General features: G+C 44.9%; 2 protein-coding genes across 2 annotated transcripts in view; one reads left to right on the top strand and one right to left on the bottom strand.

Moving 5' to 3' along the window:
- The first annotated feature begins 4,442 nt into the window (after positions 1-4,442).
- LOC135375198 (large ribosomal subunit protein bL32m-like) lies at positions 4,443-5,736 on the top strand. The gene is made up of 3 exons (XM_064607917.1): positions 4,443-4,553; positions 4,674-4,898; positions 5,454-5,736. Exons 1-3 carry the CDS (start codon positions 4,460-4,462, stop codon positions 5,684-5,686), a joined length of 552 nt encoding a protein of 183 aa, XP_064463987.1. The 5' UTR covers positions 4,443-4,459; the 3' UTR covers positions 5,687-5,736.
- Positions 5,737-11,656: 5,920 nt separating this feature from the next.
- Positions 11,657-20,323, bottom strand: part of LOC135375168 (talin-2-like) — an 83,668-nt gene continuing 75,001 nt past the window's right edge. The window contains exons 49-54 of the mRNA XM_064607890.1: positions 19,644-19,748; positions 19,421-19,526; positions 18,237-18,364; positions 15,084-15,209; positions 14,963-15,025; positions 11,657-13,403 (exon numbers count right to left, since the gene is read on the bottom strand). Of these exons, the coding sequence (XP_064463960.1) occupies positions 12,981-13,403; positions 14,963-15,025; positions 15,084-15,209; positions 18,237-18,364; positions 19,421-19,526; positions 19,644-19,748 (951 nt within the window). The 3' untranslated portion in view covers positions 11,657-12,980. The remainder of the gene's footprint in view (positions 13,404-14,962; positions 15,026-15,083; positions 15,210-18,236; positions 18,365-19,420; positions 19,527-19,643; positions 19,749-20,323) is intronic.

Below are 20,323 nucleotides of genomic sequence, written 5' to 3'. Positions count from 1 at the left end.
TTCTCATCCAACAAGTAGGTCAAGGTAAAAGTCGGAAGCACAATCCTGCCGTAAAACTTGCGGCAAAAAAGTGAAGTAGTTGGCGCCTGCAGTAACCTAACTACTGCAGTTAACTACTCGAAATAGTAGTTTAACTAGTAGTTGCACACTACATTTCTGCAAGTGTTGATAACTACTTTTTAACTACAATGAGATAGTTTAACTAGTAGTTTAACTACATAGTTAACTACTGGCCATCACTGATGGATACCCTGTGTAACCAGTAGGCATTTCCCCAGATGTATGGCGCTCAATGCGGTGATGTGGTTAAAAAGGTGTGTCAAACCCATCGCTTTCTCCAGTTTTTATTTTTATCCATCAACGAGCTCCAAGTTGTGGCACTGTCCAGCAACATGATGTAAGAATCAGCGAGTCCATGAACAGCAGTCCAGTACCACACAGAAAAGATGGTTGTGACAGAAATCAAACATCTTTAGTTGAGATCATTTTAGTGTTGTGCATCTGAAGTAAACGTGGATCACCGACCGATCGAATTTGAAAAGAATGACGTGAGATATCATGGGCCACTTTTGTTTGAAGTTTGGTTTGTGCAACATGTGCTTCAACATTTTCTCATCTGTCATTGTCAGGTGGCAATTTACAACCTTTTTCACTAGAGACAGATCTTGCATCTACCCTATCGTTCATTAGTACAGCCCGAGACGTCATGCAAGTGAATTTTTTTAGGCATCTATACAGGTAACTATGATGTTTCCCCACACGTTTCCGCGGAGAGCACTAAAAAATATGTTTCGTTACGCATATGTTTGCCGAATTTCTAAAAGTGTGTAGGAGAGCATAGATCTGTATGTCTTCGTGCATGTTTACATGTTTCTACTTCGAATTTTCTACCCTGGTGTGCCTTCACAGGTTTCCTGCCAGGTTGAGCTCCGACACACTCACTTTTCTAGGCGATCTTATGGACACACATGCTGTGTCGTTTCTGCACAAGTAACCTGGAGAGCGCCTCTGGTTTTAAACAGTCTGCAGGTGATGCTAATACTTCGCCACAATGCTTTCGTTATAACTGTTGCTCGCTGTTTGCTTCTTAGCTGTTACGCTGAATTTCATAATGGCAGGCAACACTCCGGGGGACAGACGCTGCCAGCATGTCTTTCTTTCCCGTTCACACTTTCTGGTTCATTTCACACAGGTTGGGTGCGCACACGTAGAATACGGAAGAGTTACCTTCTGTTGGTTCGTGCCGCCTACGTAAGGTGCGGCAATGCTGAAAAGAATTGCTTCAGGTCTGAGGCCAGTTGGCAGCTGAGTTCAAAGGCACATTCAAGACGGACGCACTCGTATTGTCTTGCCTGGCATGCGAGAAAGCTGTAAATGCTGACAGACATTCTCTCGAGCACTTGAGGACAGCGAAGCACCAGAGGGCCGGTCAACGAAAGACAGGTTGCACTATAAAGTGCACCTTGTACATTTGAAACGTTCTGATTTTGCAATGGACCTTTGTACGGCATTCTGATGTGCTGCAAATAATCCCGTTTTGAAAGCTGGAAAATGCTGAGCTACGGGTATTTCTTTAGAAGTACACCGGCTGGCAAATCCCTCACGAATCGACAAAGCGAAAAAGCTACCAGCATCGTTGTCATCTGGCTGCCCTACAAAACATCCTTGAGAACCTGAAGTCTCGGAAGATGTGGATATCCACTGACGAAGCAACGGACGCTTCAGAAGCTGCATAGCCTCTGTTGTCGTCGGACCACTTGGACTGGACACATGTGAAATGAGCTACCTGTATTGACGGTCGAGGAGCTTTAAAAGTCAATCATCCGACAGTGGCACTGCTCTTCATGTAGACTGTGTTCAGATGCTCAACGGGTACGTGGATGCAAATGACGTGCTGCTTTTTGTTATGGGCGCAGCTCTTTATATAGTGAAGGCTGGTGTCCGACAACGGGACGTCTTTCAAATTTGAAAACTTAAAAATCGCTTTGGCTGCATACTGTAATGTCATAGTTCAGAGTTGGTTTCAATAAAAAATGTACATTTGATATTCTATGACCCATTGCTGTTCATTACTTTGCCGCACATAGAGGTTCATGGTTATACAATAAGATTTTGTGCTATACTCACTGCATCTCATGCTTGAAGCGAGAATTTTGCTTTGCATATCCCGAGCATACTTGACCTTTTTTTTTTTTTTTTTTTTGCATACCTGCATGCAGAGTCGGTCGTCGCAAGGCGAGTTTGCGCTCGGGGCAGGGTAAACTTGAAGTGTTTACTCTGTTGCAATCCCCCTCTCTCTTACTGCCATGTGAAGCTCTGTAAACAAACAAAAGAAAACACTCATTCGCACTGCAGAGACCTTAAATTCGTGAATCGGTATTTGTAACAAACAACCTGCCACGGCCCCTGCCGTGCAGCGCCCTCTCTGGCGAGGACTGCCCCTCATCTCTATGGCTCTGTTTGTATGTATATTTTGTGAGACTTGCGTGCATAAAGTCCTGGGCCCTATTCATTAGTTTGAATGCTGCTTTTCAACTGCGTTTGTAGCTCGTTTTCGAAGCTCGTGATTGAAGTCTACAAGGGTATCGGAGAAAGGGTCTCTGGATGACGTTATAACACCTTAATGGCATCACAACCCTAACCGCTAATAGAGCTGCAAATGACGATCATGAAGAAAGTATTTTCTCTTGTGGAATAGTGTCAACAGAGAAGGTCATCAAGTGCGCTCACCCTTTCTCTTGGTCGGAAAATTTGAGGGTCTATGACTCTGGCCCAACAATGGTCCCTCCTTCTTTGTCACTGCTGGAGCACGGCCAACTGGTTTTCGGTTGACAGAGGAGCAGAGGTAGAACACTGCACGGGCCAGGGCTTACGCGAAAGTCCGAGCCCGGCCCGTGCCGTGGGCCGGGCTCAGGTTTCAGCCACCGAGCCCGGGCCGGGTACGGGCTTGACAACGCCAGCCATGGTCGGGCATGTATGCGGACGTTACTTCCCCCCCCCCCCCACATTGGGTATGGGCTACCAGGTATTCTCATCTGAGAACTATCACTTTTTTACACGTCATCATGCTTATTTCGTAAATGGGTCTGGATTTCACGCGTGCACTCACACGTTTGGACACGATTGGTGTGGCGGGCGCGCTCAGGGTCCTGCACGAGCATCAGTCAGATTAGGTGTTGGGACGTATTTCGTTCTCGTGAGGGTCCGGCACGAGGGTCAATGATTTCGTTTTTATGAGAGTCCGGCAAGAGAGTCGGTTAGGTTAGGTGTTCTGACATATATTTCGTTCGCGTGAGAGTTCGAGAAAGGAGAACTAACACCCGAGCATGTGCAATAGAGCAGCGATGCGTCTCTCTTGAACCGCGATGTATACATGCCCACGCGCCGCTGCGCACTGCGTTCCCAAAGTAAGCAAGCACCAAGCACAGAGCGGCTTGCCGGCAGAGAAACACAGCCGCTGCTGCGTTCGAGTGTACCTCCTGACTCTCCACCAATTAGCTTCGTCCTTTTATTTGCTGCACGGTGGTCTTTAGTAAATCTAAATACGCCTCCGAACCTCGAGAACAGATAGAGCACGGGCGGGATGGGACCGGGCCTGAGGATGGAAATAATCGGGTACGGGCTGGGCCCGGGCCGGGTGCGGGCCGCAGCAGCCGGTCCTGGGCCGGGCACGAGTCTGAAAATTAGACCCGTGCAATGCTCTAAGCAGAGGTGAGCTTTGTTTCTCAACGTCCTTATCTGATCTGATTATTTCTGTCCATCAAAAATCCTGAAGTTGTGGCACTATTGAGCATCATAATATCTTCAACTGAGATAATTCTAATATTGTGAATCTCAAGTACACGTATAGAGCGCCGACCGATCGAATTGCAAAAAGAATGACGCGAGTGGTCACAATGGTTTGGGGTTCGGTTTGTGCAAGAGCCTTGAACATTTTCTCATCTGTCACTGTCAGGTGGCAATTTACAAACTTAGTATTAGTTTAGCAGGTTCCGGCCAAGTTTTCGTCCGTTCCTTCGTTTCAGTCGTTGCACTTCAAGACTGTCTTGAAAATAAATGTGCAGCTAAGGGATCCCCGTTCTGGGATATATTCAACATTACGTATCACAAAAACGCCTTGGGTCAAGTTGCACTACTGAAATAAAGAACCTGCACGCTTCCAACGCATTTTCTACGGGCAACTATTGGTCTTCTCTACCCTCTACCTACATTGTGTTGCCAAAGGCTGCATTGATTTACCATTAGCTGGAATAGTTCATTCGAAATATTTCTCCTCACTTCGTTGTCCTCAGTTGGAAGAGGAAAGAAAGAAACCCAATGCAGGGCAAAGAATTCGTGCAGTCTGCACACACTGTGCCATGCTTTGGGATAGCGGTAGCTGTAGCAGCGTAGTGTGCCCTTCTACGCTATTTAAACCTCCCGCTCTTCACATGAGGCTGGGTTTGCAGCCGTTTATAGCATGGCATTTTCTTTACTCCTATCAAAGCTGTCGAAACTATCAGACGCTACAGCAAATATTCTGCGTACCTTAACTTTCCCTGTACACCATCCCGGTAAGGATTGTTCAATATAGGCGTTCCGAGCTCGCGAAAGTGTGTTAACATTTGAACCGTGGTGTATCCTTGCGTTTCCGCGCACAAAACACAATCTAACCGGTTGTTTGATCGTTGCAGTTCCGGCTCTATGCGGTCTGGATGGCCTGCAGCCCCGAAGTGACCGCAGTCAAAATCTTCCCGAGTGTGATGATGGGTTTCTTTGGGCTGTACCGCACAAAAGACGTACTGTAGAGCGACGCGCCTGGAGACGTATCGGCCATCCCTACTACATCGTCAAGCAGAAGACAAACATTCGCACTTGCGATAAGTGCGGCCACTTCCATCTGACGCACACAATATGCGGTAATGATCCACATACGTTGTTCACATGGGGGTCACATGAGGGCGCAATGCTTGCTTAATTCCAAACTTCCTAAAGTAAAATACTGAACTTGAAAAACTTGCTAAATTTTCCAAAATCTGCAAGTTTGCTTCTGGACACCCTGTACCTCTGCGGAGTAATTGGGGAGGAGGGGACATTTTTTTTGGAAAGGGAAGTGTAGTCCAGAAAAGTAATCGTCTCAACGACAAAACAATTTATCGTCAAAATTTGAAAAAGTTGTCGCCACTTCGCAAACTTTACTTAGTTTTATGAAGCAAGATAAGCAAGTCCGAAATCCATTTCTTTATTAAAATAAACTACTTAAATGTTTCGATCTCCTTAAATACTTCAATCGAATTTAAGTGAATACTTATCATTATTCGCTTGCGAGTGCTAGACTCTTCCCATTTTTGCCTGACGGTTTTACGAAGCTAGTAAACTTTGTGAAGTGGCCACAAGGTGGGTTTCTTGTCGCTTTTTTTATCTTTACAAATCTCCAGGCCCTTTGACCGTGGGATATATATGGAACCTTTTAGGAAACTGTTACGAGAAGGTGAAGCAAGAGACAGAACTCATGAAGGAGGCGATAGAGAAAGAACTCAAGCTGGACCCTGTGGAGAAGGAGGTCGTGGTGTTGTACAACGACGACCCAAGAGACGAGAAGCACAGTGAAGACAGAATCGTCGAAATACCTCGACAGAGGCCACCGTGGTTCAGTCGAAACCTGTTAACTAAGGCGTACGCCCCACTACCTCGAGACAGGGAATGAACGCTGTAGTACGTAGCTGTGCTTTTGATTAAATGTTACGAGTTGTTTGCTTTGAACTTGTTTGTCGTTTCAGATGATGATACTGATAAGCTTTTTGAATGGTGCGTTGAGGGGGGGTGGTTGGGGGGGGGGGAGTTACGGAAAAACACGCGTGCCACTCTGTCAAGTTTTCGTTTGACACAATGTCCAGGATGCTCAAACAGCCCCAGTACAAGTATGGTCGAGGTCACACTGTGGCATGTGACAGCCAGAACGTAAGAGGGTGCACAGCGTTGTGTTAGTGATCTGCACAAAATTAGGAAGCCACTTTATAAATAGGGAGAAACTTTTTCGGGTTGAACCCGATTCTGCCCAGTTATTCCCCCCCCCCCCCCCCCAAACTGGCCACCGACCAATTTGGGTTAAATCCGATTCCTCCCCGAATTCCAGTCGCTATGAGATCCTCAAGTGACGTTTCCACTGGAGACGAACAGAGGTCGCCACGTGTAACACGTGTAAGAATGGGTCACTTACGTTCCCAGCAGTACACCCTTGTGTGACAACACTGTCTATGCCTTCGGGGATTACCGCTGGAAGGTCACGATCCCGCAAAAAAAAAGGGAAAAAAGGAAAACGAATAAAAGAGATTAGGAAAGGACTTAATAGACAAGAGGAGAAACGATAACACCCAACGGCACAGTTATCGCTAGATTTCTCCCCGAGTTACGGATTTAAAAATGGGGCCCGATTTTTACCCCCCCCCCCCCTCCCGGAATCTCAGGAAGGCATTTAACCCGAAAAAGACACTCCCTATTTATAAATAGAGCCTGAGGTTTTAGGGTTTAACCCGATTCTTCCCCGAATTTGCACCCCGAATTGAAGGTTGCCTCTTTAGGGTGAAACACCCGATTTTTACCCGGCAAATTCCCCTCACTGGGACATCTGTAGGAATGCGCTAATTTACTTGTATGGTAGAAAAATTCAGTTAAATCACCGCTCGTACCAAACCACAACAGTTAGTTTATTAAGTAACTGAGCCCGATTTCTCCCCGAATTTAGCATACTGGAAGTTTTTTTCACCCGAATTCGCACGAATTTAGTGCGCATGTTTATTTACCCCATTTTTACTCCCCGAACTTAGAAAAAAAATATTTCCCGGAAACTTCAGGCTCTATTTATGAAGTGTGCCATCCTCAGGAATGACAAGACAAAATACACTGTCATGATGTCAAGGAATGGGTTAGCCCTTTATTTTACCAGGATATTTGAAAACTGAAGGCAAGGCGACATCCATTTTATATATGAGTGTAGTGGATCATGTAGCCCAGTCCGGCCCTCCCTGCAGACCTAGATCAGGCTTCGAAACCGTTTTTGACCGCAGGCTCAGGTTCAGTCCGAGAGTCCTCAGGCCTCAGGCGGGCGGAGCTTCTGTGAGCCATTAATTCGCACTACTTCATCCTCAACGTATGTTTTGAAAATGAAGCAACCATGTAGCAGTCTTTCTGCTAGAACGCTACAACATGGGCATCAAGTTGTTTTCTACTCTCCCTCAATGCAGCGTGCATCATGGACAGGCACAGCAGACCAGAGTTTGAGGTAACTCGTAATAAGTAACTCGTTACTGTAACTAAGTTCCTTTTTTTTTACCTTTTAACTCAACTCAGCACTTTCGCGCCGTGGTACCTTCCAGAGGAACTCGTTTCTTTGTCAGGTAACTTTGCCAAAGTCACTTAAGCCGAGTTCCAAGTTACTTTTAATTTGCTTTTCATTCTCGTCGACTTATTTTCTTGCTTTCTTCCGGGTTCCTTAATGGCATTCTAGGCCATAAAATGTCATATTCAACCAATGAACTCTGTGAACCCGACGGTGAACCCTCGTTAATATGACTCTAGTTAATTTGACGTACTCGCTTTACGACCGTTTTTCTCAGGAACCGTTCCGCGGGCACGTAAATCCCTCTCGTTAATGTGACAATCCGTTAATCGGACAATGACCGAGATTTTTGTCACAAGTGGGGTCAAACACGGGCATTATCTTTCTCGTTATTATGACCCCATCACGTGACCTTTAGATTAGCCCCCGGGAGAGCGTATAGTACCACGTACCTGGATCAGAGAGTGACGTGCGTTAGAGTAAGGCGTCAAGGTTTGGGGTGAACCCCCCTCGTCGTTGACCCCCGTATTTATACTCTTATCGCTTTTCGAACCACCGCAGCACTTAAAAAAAGCGGTGACCACGGGAACCAGGTTACATCGTGCTGTTTACGTCACATTAGGACGGCTGGAACAAAGCGCGGAAGAGGTGCGATTTGGCAGAATGAAGAGTGGCGTTACTTGACGGAGGCAAGCGAAGCCCCTACGGGTTTCCCTCCTTTTCATTATTCATTTTTATTTTTTGGAATAGCAAGCCTGCCTCGGGCTGACCTCTCCTTTTCTCTTCACTAAACCTTTGTATCTTCCCTACAGGTTGCCTAGTTATTTTTTCAGCAAAGGACGGACGTTGATAACGCGTTCACGATTTGATGGTGCTAGTGTGCATCTAGAAAAACTGATTACCGAAAAATTGTTTGAAGCAGACGTTGTTGGCAGATTTTTCAGAAAATGAGTCTTACTTACGTAGGCCTTTGTCGTGCGCAGCGGTCTGTCCAGTCCACGGAGGGAGCGTTTCTCGTTAATACGACAATTCACTCTATGATCAAATCGAACTGGAACGGGAGTGGTCATAATAACGAGGATTCACTTTATTCTATTCAGGAAGTATTCAAGACGTAAGAACCGCTGCCACTGAAATGAAGCTGAACCACTGTGCGCCCACGGGGACTAAGATGCAAAGCGTGTTGGACATAAACGAAAACAATCCAAGTGTGTTGCACTCCTCCGCAGGCAACTCGAGGTCGAACTCAACCGCACACGCGCCAAGCACCTGCGTAGCGCTATTTTGCGTACGAAGTAACTTGGAACTAACTCGTTCTTTTTTCCTAAGTAACTCCGTAACCACGAGTTACATTTCAGGCTGAAGAACTTTCGTTATTAACTTAATTACATTTTTCACGCGGTAACTTAACTGGTAACGAGTTCTTTTTTGACGGGTAACTTCGCGATCCATGCAGCAGACTCAGCATCCACGTGTTTCTACAAGCACACGCCACATCAAAAGCTGCGCTGGGCCTCAGCTGGGTCGGGCTCGTGTCGGGCTCGGGTCGGGTAAGCCTCCGTGGCATCAGGTATGGGAGGGTATATTCAGACTCATGCGGTGCTCTAGGACAGTCATTCGTGCAACATGCATTTTTTCGTCAGAACTGAACGGTATGTACAATCATGTGTCGGTAATCCGTAACTCAGTTAACTGGAATGCTCGTTATTTGGTGCACGTGTGGTCTGGAATTAATTTGCTAACGCCGATTTTTTGTCCGGTTGTCCGGAATTCGTGATTCCGATCCAAACGTGTAGTATTGGAAACAATGCTCCCGAACCAGCGTCATTGTGATTCACTTACGGAAATGTGTCATTTTCCTCCTTCCTTTGAATGTGGCGGCATTGGCATTGACTCCGAAAAACGCAATCTCCTTTGTTAACACTTCTCTTTTACCCTTTCCATTTTTGGTCAGAGGTGTCGCTGGAGACTGGTGCGGACAAGCACGAGAGGTTTCGGGCTTGCACTGGTCACATAATACGCTGGCTTCAACTATCCAAACTACGTGAAATTAGTTCTATCCTTCAAGCACAGGCTAAAGAAGCACTGGCCATTGATGTCGGGAAGACCGATATTCTGAGGGAAAGAAAAATTTAAAATTTCCGAAATTTCTAAAAAAACAGTTCTAAAACAAAAGTCCTACAAGATAACCCTCTCTCTCTGTGAGTAAAAAAAAAGCTGGTTTGATGAAACTGCACGTTGTCGTACTCCGACAGAAATTATCTATCCCGATCATAGAGGATGGGTACTAAGGCGTCTAGATAAAGGAGGCATGAATGTGTAAGCAGAAGATACACACAAAGAAGTAAGTCAGACAAGATGCATGGGAGAAGTGAAGTTCTGCGGCTGGAACAACATAGAAAGGACAAACACGTACAAAGCCTCAAACTGCCTAAGAAATTAACGATGAGAGATTGAAGTCACCGAAAAGAAGATGTGGGTTCGAGTCCTACAGCTGGCTAACCGTTGCAGTGACCTCCATCTTTCGTCGATAACATATATGGGGTTATGGTTGTAACGAATGACGCTCATAAAAGCATTTAAAATATTAAACACCCAGCATGCAAAAAAAAACAGACTGAAAATCTGCTACACGTGAAGCAGGCACCGTTGGACCTTCCTTCTCGTAACACTGGCACTTTTTTCCCGGAGTACTACCCTGCAACCAGAGACTGTGGACAGAATTTTACAAAAGCACGGAAGGGCCTTTCCACAATTACGATTAAATGGCGATATATCCTCGGTCTAGAGTCAATAAATAAGCTAAGCTTCAGAGTACCGACACTGAGTTCCAAGAGCGAGCATGCGCCATCTTGTTTCTGCGCCGCGCTACGCACGATGCCATCTATCATGCGCGGATAAAATGTTCCTTTCGTTTACAAGCAGAGGTTGACTGCCTTGGGCTCATCTTCGGGACGCTCTGGTGGACAATACATGGATTATCATGGACAATACATGGACAATTACACAAGCTTCTCTATCCTACTCTATCCCACAGTGAGCATTATGTTAGCCATCTTTGATCCTCAACTGGGGATGTTATACCGGCGTGGTGCGGAAACAAGATGGCGCTCCTGCTCTCCCTTGGACCTCAGTGTCGACACTCTGAAGCGCAGCTTATTTAGTGACTCTTACCTCGGTCAAGTGTGCCCCTTTACAGTCGCACTTTAACCTGCTGGCACGTTGTCTCATCAGTTTTGATCCATTTAACCTCTTTGTCATGAAAGACAGAAAGAAGTTAGACAGCATTTGTTCCTTTTGGCGCGCTGACGCTATTGCAGTTTTCAGAAAAGTTATCGAACCTGTAGAGCAGCAGGGAATGGCCTCGGGGAAAACTCTGCAGATTAGGAGTTCATTCCGTCTCTCTGACAAATAACCTTTTTCTGTTTTTTTTTTTTTTTTTTTTTTTTTTGTGCAGTTAAATACCAGGGAGAAAAGGTGGTAACTCGTGTTCTTCCTCGTATTTAAGGGCGAGGGAGAAAATCAGCCGGCAGGAGAAATGACAAATATAGCTCACACATGGGATCTATAGAAAAAACACAATTTCATTTGGATTAGATTGGGGGATCCCAAAACATTGCTTTTCCGAAGCCCTGCTATCTTTAGTGGCCAAGTCATGGCAGTTTCCAAACCAATAAACTGAGAAAACACTACTTTACATATACAGCCCGCGTTAACCCTCGTCATAAACCCTCATTATAACGAAGTCAATGAAACCAGAAAAAATAAGTTGATAGAAAATATTGAAAAATGCAGAGGTGCAGCAAAACAGTGACAGTAGCCTGTGGCAGCATTAAAAAGGGTATGAGAGCATGCAAACAAACCTGGGCAGTCAACACCTTTACAGTATTCTAATTTAAATTAATTAATTACTCTAATTAAAATTCTAATTAATTTAATTTAAATTAATTCTAATTCGTTAATTTATTAAGTGAAAAAAACTGAGCTGGGATTGCCATGCAGACTTCCTTCCCTCTCGCCCTTTGCATTAAGCGGAGTGAACTGAGAATAATTATGTTAGAAAGCACTCATTTTGTTCTTCAAACTGTTCATTATTCATTCAACTTTGTTCTCTTCTTCTAACAAAGGGATAATTTGAGGAAGAGAAAAAAAAAAGTGTTTTTTGTTATAACGAGGTCTTACTGCTACTCGTTTTCCCCCCCCCCACCCATTTCTTTCTTTTTCCAGCATTTCTTCTGGCCTTTCACCCTCTCACGTGTGGATAAGTGTGACAAACACAGAGTCCCACATGTTTCCTCCCTTCAATCCCGATTCAATTGAAACAAAAGAGAAAGAAAAAAAGCTTGGAAGGCAGATATTTATTTCATTTGGGCACATCGTCATCCAGAAGCACCAGTGCGTCAACGAGTTGTTGTTGACGTACGAAAAATGGCGAGGATCAACAAGACGAAAACAACCTAAGGCACTTGACTTTGCACTTTCACCAAATATTCTTTGCCCGAGTAGCAAGCTAGCGCAAAACTCTTTCTACACCTCTGCACACTGTTCACTACACTATGCTTCCTCCATAAAAAAAAAGGGGTTAGCAAAATAATGGTCGATCTCAGCAGCTGCATGCAGAACGATGCTGACGTATACAAACTCTGATGATGCAACAAATCTCTCTCTCTCTCCTGTTAGGTGTGAGATGCTAAAAAAACGGGACCCTAACAATGCCAGAAAGTGCTGGCGTTTTGCTAGGAATGACGCGTATAAAAAACGTTTAAAATATTAGACACCCAGCAACACTACTAAAAAAAAAAAAAAAGATCGAAAAATCTGCTTCGTTCGACGTGTAAATGCAGTCACCGTTGGACCTTCCTTCTCGTAACATTGGCACTTTTTGCCGCAGCGTCCTGCAGCGGTTAATACAGTAAATCGTCCAGGAAGCAACAACGTCAAAACAGCACCAACAGCCCTCTACACAAGGTTCCAACAACGTGCCTCTGCACTTCTTCCTGGCCTGGTACTATGACAACGTAGACACGTAGGTCCAACTTTGCTGCAGGTACGTAAAATGTTCTGTTATCGTTGCTGTCAGTTTTGGCTGAAACTGGGTTAAAAGCACTCCGTAACAATTAACAAATAGCCTAGTGGAAGGAAATAGCACTAGGCTGCACACTCTGTTTTGCTCGTCCATGCGCTCATCTGAGCGAATCAGAAACGGGAGAGCGTGAACAACATTCTGTGCCACTTCTCATGTTGGTCTCAAAAATTTTTATGGTGCATGTGGCTCATCTGAGCGACAACCAAAAAATGCACCATCAAATCGAAGCGACGCGTAAATTACGCCCATAAATAATTTCTGCACACAAATTTGAAAAGCGCCCCAAGTGTTCACTTCTTGCTTTAAGTAGTGGCGCCTAATGTAGTACGGCTCTACCCAGTGTATGAACATCTCACGATTTGTGACGCTCTAGTCTTATAAGCTCTAGGAAAAAAAAAACAGTATTTTGATATGATGATTTTTTTTTTTTTTTTCAAATCGTACCACATCACTCCATTGCACCTGCACTCTTACGTATGTACATTGTATGGTAGCGATTCAGCCGACGGCTCGTGACTCTGGCTTCGAAGCCGCTCTCAAATCCTGTTAAGACATCAACGCTGTTAAGACACCGCCTCAATAGGGCGCATCCTCCGCATTGCCGTACTTGGCGCGTCTCAACTGGGCCAGTTTGACGCGGGCCTCCTCGAGCTCGCGCTCTTTCCGGAGTATCTCTTCGCGAGCGATGATCTCTTGCGCGATTCCGCCGACCATGCGGCGGTTGATCACGAGCCGGAACTCCTCCTCGTGCTCTATGGACTGTTGAGCCGAGCGGACGAGGTGGTCCGTCGCCTGCTTCACTGCGTTGCCCGCTGCTTGCAGGCGTTGCATCGACTTTGAGTCGGGATCGGCCTTCACCTTGCAGGCCACGAGCAGCTGGGCTGTTGAGCTGGCAACCTGCTTCGCTGAAGAGATCAGCTTCTCTTCGGAAGCCTGGCCCTGCACCAGCCAGTTGGCTGCCTCCACGAGGCTGTGCGTTGCAGCGGCAACCAGCCGTGCCTGTAATGTGATAGTTCATGAAGGTATGTCACATGATACAAGTCTCCCACCCTCGCGTAGAAGTTAGAATAAGTCACAGTCTACGATAAAACAAGTGTGTGGGTATGAATTACGACCTACTGGATTATAGCAACCACGTCATGATCGGCAAACGCAATGAGGAGCCCGTCCGCACGATCCACTAGGGGGCGCTACTCATCGGCCCGCGAAATCTGCCTCGTGATTGGACTATGGAAATTTGAATTTTGAACGTGCAGAGGCGGATGCACAATTACCGTAGCAGACGACAGCAACTGTACCTATGAAAACGTGTGGAAGGATGATGATAATCAACTTTAGAAGAAAGCACCTCTCATGGGACATTCACCTTGTGTACAAAAATGTTAAGGTAAGCTAAGGTACAGAGTACTATAGAAATTGAGGAAGCAATAAACGGGCTGATGGGTAGCGCCACCGTTAGCCTCCAAATGCGGCGCTGGGAAGGGGTCCATATGACATGGTTGCTATTACCTCACCAGGGAAAGGTAACGGTAATGGTAACGGAAGCAGAAACGGTACATTACCGAAATTGGAGATGGTAACGATAATGGAAACGAAAACGCGTACCACACTCTTCCATTACCGGAAACAGAAACGGAAACGAATTTATAGTCCGGTACTGAATTCGGGTAATGGCTATTCCTGTTGTGCGACGACATTTGAGTGACTTTCTATTTTTTGTTTTTGTTTTGATGACACCATTCCATGTAATGCTCTTACTACATGAGAGCATGGCATGGAAAGAAACCGCAGTATTGCATCTCGAGGGCGCATCCGTCGCTTACCTCGTCCCAGTCCTCATAGCTCCATGACATCAACACATGACTATTCTCCACCTTAGCACAAACTTGACAGCCTACGATTTTTAGTTACTTATTTTGTGCTTTTTGTTTTAATCATTTCACTGTGGCTATGGCAGTATTAGTATTTACTACTGAGAGAGTCTGCTTATGAATGCGACATTGGATGCAGGTTACACCCATCTTGTGTTGCTGAACTCAGAGTGACTGAAGACATGACCCCACATTTTCTTTTTTTTTTATCTTGCAAGATGTGCGCATCCAAACGACGTAAAATTACTTGTGTAGTGTGTACACACGATACAGGGGCAGCACTTGGGCAAAAGAGGGTGCTGATAAAGCCAGACGGGCTGTCCTCCCAGAGCTTTGTAACAACCTTTCCATTACCCAAAACAGTAACGGAAACAGTAACGGAAACAGTAACGGAAACAGTAACGGAAACAGTAACGGAAACGAAACTGAAAGGCCGGTATCAGAAACGGGTAACGGAAACGGAAGATACAGCAGTAACGAAAACGGAAAAGGTAACCAAACTACGTCCGTTATCCTTCCCTGGACCTCACAGCAACTGATCAATTGCCGAGTGCACGAATGACTGTAGAATGTCATTGAGGTGAGCAAATTCTGTTCATTTTTCACATTCTGGTCCCTTCCCACCATAAATACTGCATGTTATATGTAGTTGCAAAAACCTGCTAGCCAAGTATGCGGGCTACATACCGCTGAAATGAGTCCTTCAGACCACTGGCCATCATCCGACCTGTACAGGGGACGTGCTCCAAGCTGAAACGGTAGAATTCCTTCAAATACACCACACAAACCAATGCAGGTAATTCCGTACCTTTCCTTCAGCGACAAGCTCCCTCTGCGCGGCCGAAGCTGCGCGCACCAAAGCAGATGTCGCCGCGGTAATGGACTTGGCAGCTTCCAAAATCATTTCGTCAAAGTTGAGGTTCTCGTCTGCTTCCTAAAATTAATTAATTAATTAATAAGGTTAGTTACCAGAAAAACAAAGATAAAAAATTACACAAAATACAGCGGACTCTCGTTATTATAAACTCCTGGAGACCAAAGGATCTTTGTTTTGAATTATCGCGAGTTTGAATCATCAGGCTCTCATCTAAATACACGTGAAATGACAAAATATGGTATAACATAGCAGTCGGGCGGTTCCACGCGAAACAATGGAACGGCCCCTGCTAGGCCCTCACAAGACCTCCACGAACTTTTACGATTTTCTTTCTTTTTTTTTTTTGCAGTTTCTAATACGTAGTGCAAAACGATATTCCATGAAATGTTTTCTTCCCAGAGCTCAATGTGGAGAATGCTAGACACGCTCGAAGGACGCAGAGATGGGGAAAACTGTGCCTGGCGTGAAAGGCAGCTGCAGCTCATAGAAAGCACCTAGAAATCCTAGAAATGCCCTAGAAAGCACCTAGAAATCCTAGAAATGCACTAGAAAGCACCTAGAAATCCTAGAAATGCCCTAGAAAGCACCTAGAAATCCTAGATATGCCCTAGAAAGCACCTAGAAATCCTAGAAATGCCCTAGAAAGCACCTAGAAATCCTAGAAATGCCCTAGAAAGCACCTAGAAATCCTAGAAATGCACTAGAAAGCACCTAGAAATGTGCGGTTTTCTTTTATGATAGAGGAAACCATGCTCAGCACAGTGTCGCGAAGCCCTGTTGTCACGCTGTAATTCGTGCACACGGGCCGGAAGTTTCGCAACTTTCCTCTTATTTCGCGATTTTTTTTTTGTGGAAAATCAACCCATTAAATTTTAATGAATATATTTTTTTTGTTCCAAGTTCTCACGACACACTTCAACAGGAAAAAAATCGTGAGGCGCGTAACTTCCGTAGCCATTGCAAGAAAAACAGGGGAAGTACGCACCTTTTTCAAAATTTGCTACAATCGAGCGTAAAACACTCAATGAAGAGGTCGGAACAGACATCCGAAGTCAATACACTTTTATAGAATAAGTTTTCCCATAAAACATACAGAAAAATCTCGTGGGTGTTCTTTCGTATACAACACAAGTTATTTCACACCTCTTGCTGCCCAACTATATTGCAGACGACGGTTACAGAAGCGGATGGCAAACGCGTCGGTAAGACGTTCTGCATGACCAAAAATTTGTTTCGGAATGGTGTGTTATAAAAAGGAGCTTAGTCAAAAAAGTTCCCTCAGGATAAAATGCACAAGCGAGAGAAGGGCGTGAGAAGATGTGACAGAAGCGACTACGCTGAGTTCCGTCTACGAATAAACAGTCCGTTACCTTAACGGAAAGTGCCGAGTTACCGTCACAGCAATGTGCAGGGTTAGTCTAGCAAACGTTACACATTTTGATAGCGTCGTAAAAATAGGAGACGGGGTTTATCCAGCGCCAAACTTTGCACACTGGTAGCCATTGGTCTGAAGTTTTGTTGGAATTTTTTGTGGGCATTGTGGTCCTGTAGAAGAAAAATTAAAAATCGAGCAAAATTTCACTCTATGCATTTTCTATGACCTATCTCACTCAAAGGCCGCCATTTTCTGCTGTGTGCGCTTCAGTTTCATTTCACCACACACACGGGTGGCACCAGCATACAGAACCAGACTGGAACAAGAGGATTGGTGCGTAACGTCAGAATCGGCATGCCACATCGTTGTAGGCAGCGCTACCTGTGTGAAGTGATGTGAATGTGAAGGAGACTCAAGAAAAAATGGCGGTGTTTGTGTGGGATAGGCCACTGAAAATGCATGGGGCGAGATTTTCTTTTATTTTTAATTTTCTTTCTACATGGCCGTAGCGCTTACAAAAAATTCGAATGAAACTTCAGATAAATGGTTATCAGTCTGCAAAGTTTGGGATGGGCCAAATCTAGTCTAGTGTGATCGAAATGTGTAACGTTTGCTAGAATAACCCTGTACTCAGTCGTGACCTCACGTTTAATCGTCGCACTCACTCATTTCCAGATTTTTGAAGGTTCCCGAAGGAAGTGTAAACAGTCTGTACACACTTACACTCAAATCAACTCTCGTTTTTCCTCTCGTTGTTACACAGACTGAAGTTACATTTAGATATTGAATAACCTTTCATTCACTTCTTACTGCTTTTCTGTGCAACAGCGTTTATGTTCCATCACACACCCGTTACAGCAAACCAGTGGAGTACACATAAAAACAGAGGACGTGATAAAACGTGAAAACACTGACTGGAGCAAAGTCGAGCCGTATTTAGGGGAGGTTGTAAACACAGCTGACGCTTCGTAGTGACGGTCTAGCGAAGAATGTTGATCCAGCGAAGAAGGTTCCCCCTGCTGCGAGCATATGTCTGATTCTTGGTTGGTGCATTGGTACAACCAAGAATATCAAACATATCTCGCACACAGAGGGTTAGGTCTCTTCTCCATGCTTTCAGAGTTGCCATCTCTCAATTACAACAGGGTATGTACAAAGAATTACAGTAGATGAGCATTGTTGCAAACATCATACTGCACAATCAGTCAAACATTGATGAAACTTAAGACAGACTAGAGTATTTCTCCAACATGACCCAAAAACTGCTGGTTTAACTACATTCAACCGAAAAGGCAATACAAAAGGTGCTTTGCCCTTATGAGTGCATCTCTCCGAATATGACATAAAATGTTTTTAACCAATCATTAGACCTTCTTGAGAAGCTGCTTTGGCCTTTGAGTGGGCAACGGGTTACAAAAAGGCAGGTTTAACTACTATAGTTGACTGAATAGGGAATATTAAAGGTGCACTGCCATTATGAGAACACCTCTCAAAACATCCCGTACAATGTTTTCAATCGATCATCAGACTTTCTCGAGAAGCCTCTTTGACCTTTTCTTACTCGAGCTCCCAGAATGGAGTCATTACCAACGGAACATGTTTGCATATTTAAAAAAAAAAAAGGAAAGCATGTCAAACTCTGGCATGGTAAAATGCATTCTGTCGGTGATGATTATGATCTTACGTCAGAAGAAAGAAGTAACATATACCTTAATGCTAACTCGTCGAGGTTGAAGATTGGCTAACTTGCGTGCAGCTGCCTCAATGGAAGAGGCTGCGCCGAGGAGTTCGGTCTCCGCAATTACTGTGGGGTCGTCAGGATCTGCCCAGTCACCGCCTGGAAAGTGACATGCTCACACAATTGTGTTCTACAATAAATACATGTTCACACGCTCATTGTGAGTCACTCATTGGGATGTGAGAAGCTGTTCATGTTCTTCGGGACCTCGAGACTTATATGTAGGGCCTGACTTTTTCGGGTTTTATTTTTGGCCAAATTCGGGGGGTAAATATCGGGTGATATTTTTCATTCAAAAATTCGGGTGGATTCGGGTTAAATCCCGTTACGGCATATTCTGTCATCAGGAATTCGGGTGATTTCTTTTTGTTTAATAAAAATTTGTCTTAACATGGAACTAATGTTTAGCAATGTTATCAAACTTTATTTTAACGCACGCTTATGAGTGTGCCACGCGACCCGGATGTTTTCGGGTAGATTCGGGTTAAACCCGAATTTTACAGATTTCGTTCGGGGGGTAAATATCGGGCGGATACGGGTTTAACCATAAAAAGTCAGGCCCTACTTATATGCTGTGTGTTCCAGCCTCAGAACAGTTACTTCCCTCATGTGCACCAGATGGCGCTGCATCATACTTGTTGTGTGTGCGTACGTACGTGTGAGAGAGAGAGAGAATATAGGAGAGAATGTGAAAAGAGTGTTTAGCTTGTCCTGTACAAGGCCTTGTGGTGGTGCAAAACCTCCTATCGACTGAATCAATAATTGATAGCCATACACTGCTACCCTGATAGCAAATTAGGACCGCCCTTGCCCATTCATCATTAATTATCACTGTTCTCAGCACACGTAATCACCTTCAACATCGTGCTAACACACGATTAATTTCATGCATGTGCGATTCACAGGCAGAAGCTCTTGACAGCGGAAGATAACGACAGATTGGAAGGCAACAGCGAAGCATTAAAGCTGACGATATTGAAAATAAATAAATGTACATTTGACCTGAGTTTTCTTCATGGCCAAGTGAATGATGTTGGAAAATGCTTTGCATGTTGCGTACTTCCGTATCACGTAAATGACATGTCTGCCTTACGTCACTTCAAATTATCAGCCTCTTTTGCACGTCAAAAAAGTGACAAAAAAATCAATGTTTACCCTTGAGGGCCTCAGCAGCGGACACGATGTCGGTCACGGCCGTTGCTATGTTCCGCGAGCACGTCACCAGCGACTGCTTGCCCTCCTGGGTCGGCTTCTGGACGACCTGGTTTCGAAATTAAGAGCACGGCTCAAGCTCTGACAGATTCAACGAGGCTGCACCTTCCATTACATCATCATCAAACCGGCGGTAAAAGTTTGGTAAAAGCTTCGTTTGACTGACCTGAAGCACCATCTGCAGTAACTCTCTGTAGCGAACAGCACAGTCTCGGCTGGAAGAAGTCACTCGTACCTTCAGTTCATTGGTCTCTGCCAGGTATGACGCTGCCTGTTTTAGCAAACATAAGAAAAGCATAATGACACTGTTTTTTTTTTTTTTTTGAACATTTTTCGATAAGTGGTTTCTTGATTCTAGCTCAATTTTGAAAACAATGAATGAAAACCACGGTTAAAGGAGTACAGAGGGCCATCCAAAAAAATTTCAGATTAAGACATCTGATGAAAGTGTGTGTGTCATTATACCGAATAGCGCGAAAGGTTTTGATGTGTGCAATTTGTTTCCCAGAAAAAAAAACTCACATAAACGTAGCTTTGCGCATTCACCCTTAACTTGCCACTCCAGCTATAACGAGGATGAGGAGGTATAATGGCACGTCACCGATGACGGTATAAGGAGAACTCGTTCTGGTTTGCCGGTCAGTGGGGGTCAGTGCCTTGTCCCTTTGCCGCCGTAAACCTGTTTTGCCAGTTCTCCCGGAGAATTGGGGATAGAGGGAGCGGCCGAAGTATTACCGAGCAAGGAGAAAGGCTTTATCAGAACCCCGAACAGCCGAATAGCAGACGACAGCGGAGTAGCAGACAACGTTTCTCTAGGCCAATCAGCGAGCGTTCTCCTTATAGCGT

Source organism: Ornithodoros turicata, unplaced genomic scaffold, assembly GCF_037126465.1.
Source record: "Ornithodoros turicata isolate Travis unplaced genomic scaffold, ASM3712646v1 ctg00000838.1, whole genome shotgun sequence".
Taxonomy (NCBI): Eukaryota; Metazoa; Arthropoda; class Arachnida; order Ixodida; family Argasidae; genus Ornithodoros; species Ornithodoros turicata.
This window is presented reverse-complemented; position numbering and strand designations above follow the sequence as displayed.

What these genes read in the sequence shown, in the direction of transcription:
- LOC135375198 (XM_064607917.1), top strand. Translation starts at nt 4,460, where the DNA reads ATGGCATTTTCTTTACTCCTATCAAAGCTGTCGAAACTATCAGACGCT. An exon ending in TTTCCCTGTACACCATCCCG is followed by an intron (nt 4,554 to 4,673) that starts GTAAGGATTGTT and finishes TGATCGTTGCAG; the next exon opens with TTCCGGCTCTATGCGGTCTG. An exon ending in TCTGACGCACACAATATGCG is followed by an intron (nt 4,899 to 5,453) that starts GTAATGATCCAC and finishes GGAACCTTTTAG; the next exon opens with GAAACTGTTACGAGAAGGTG.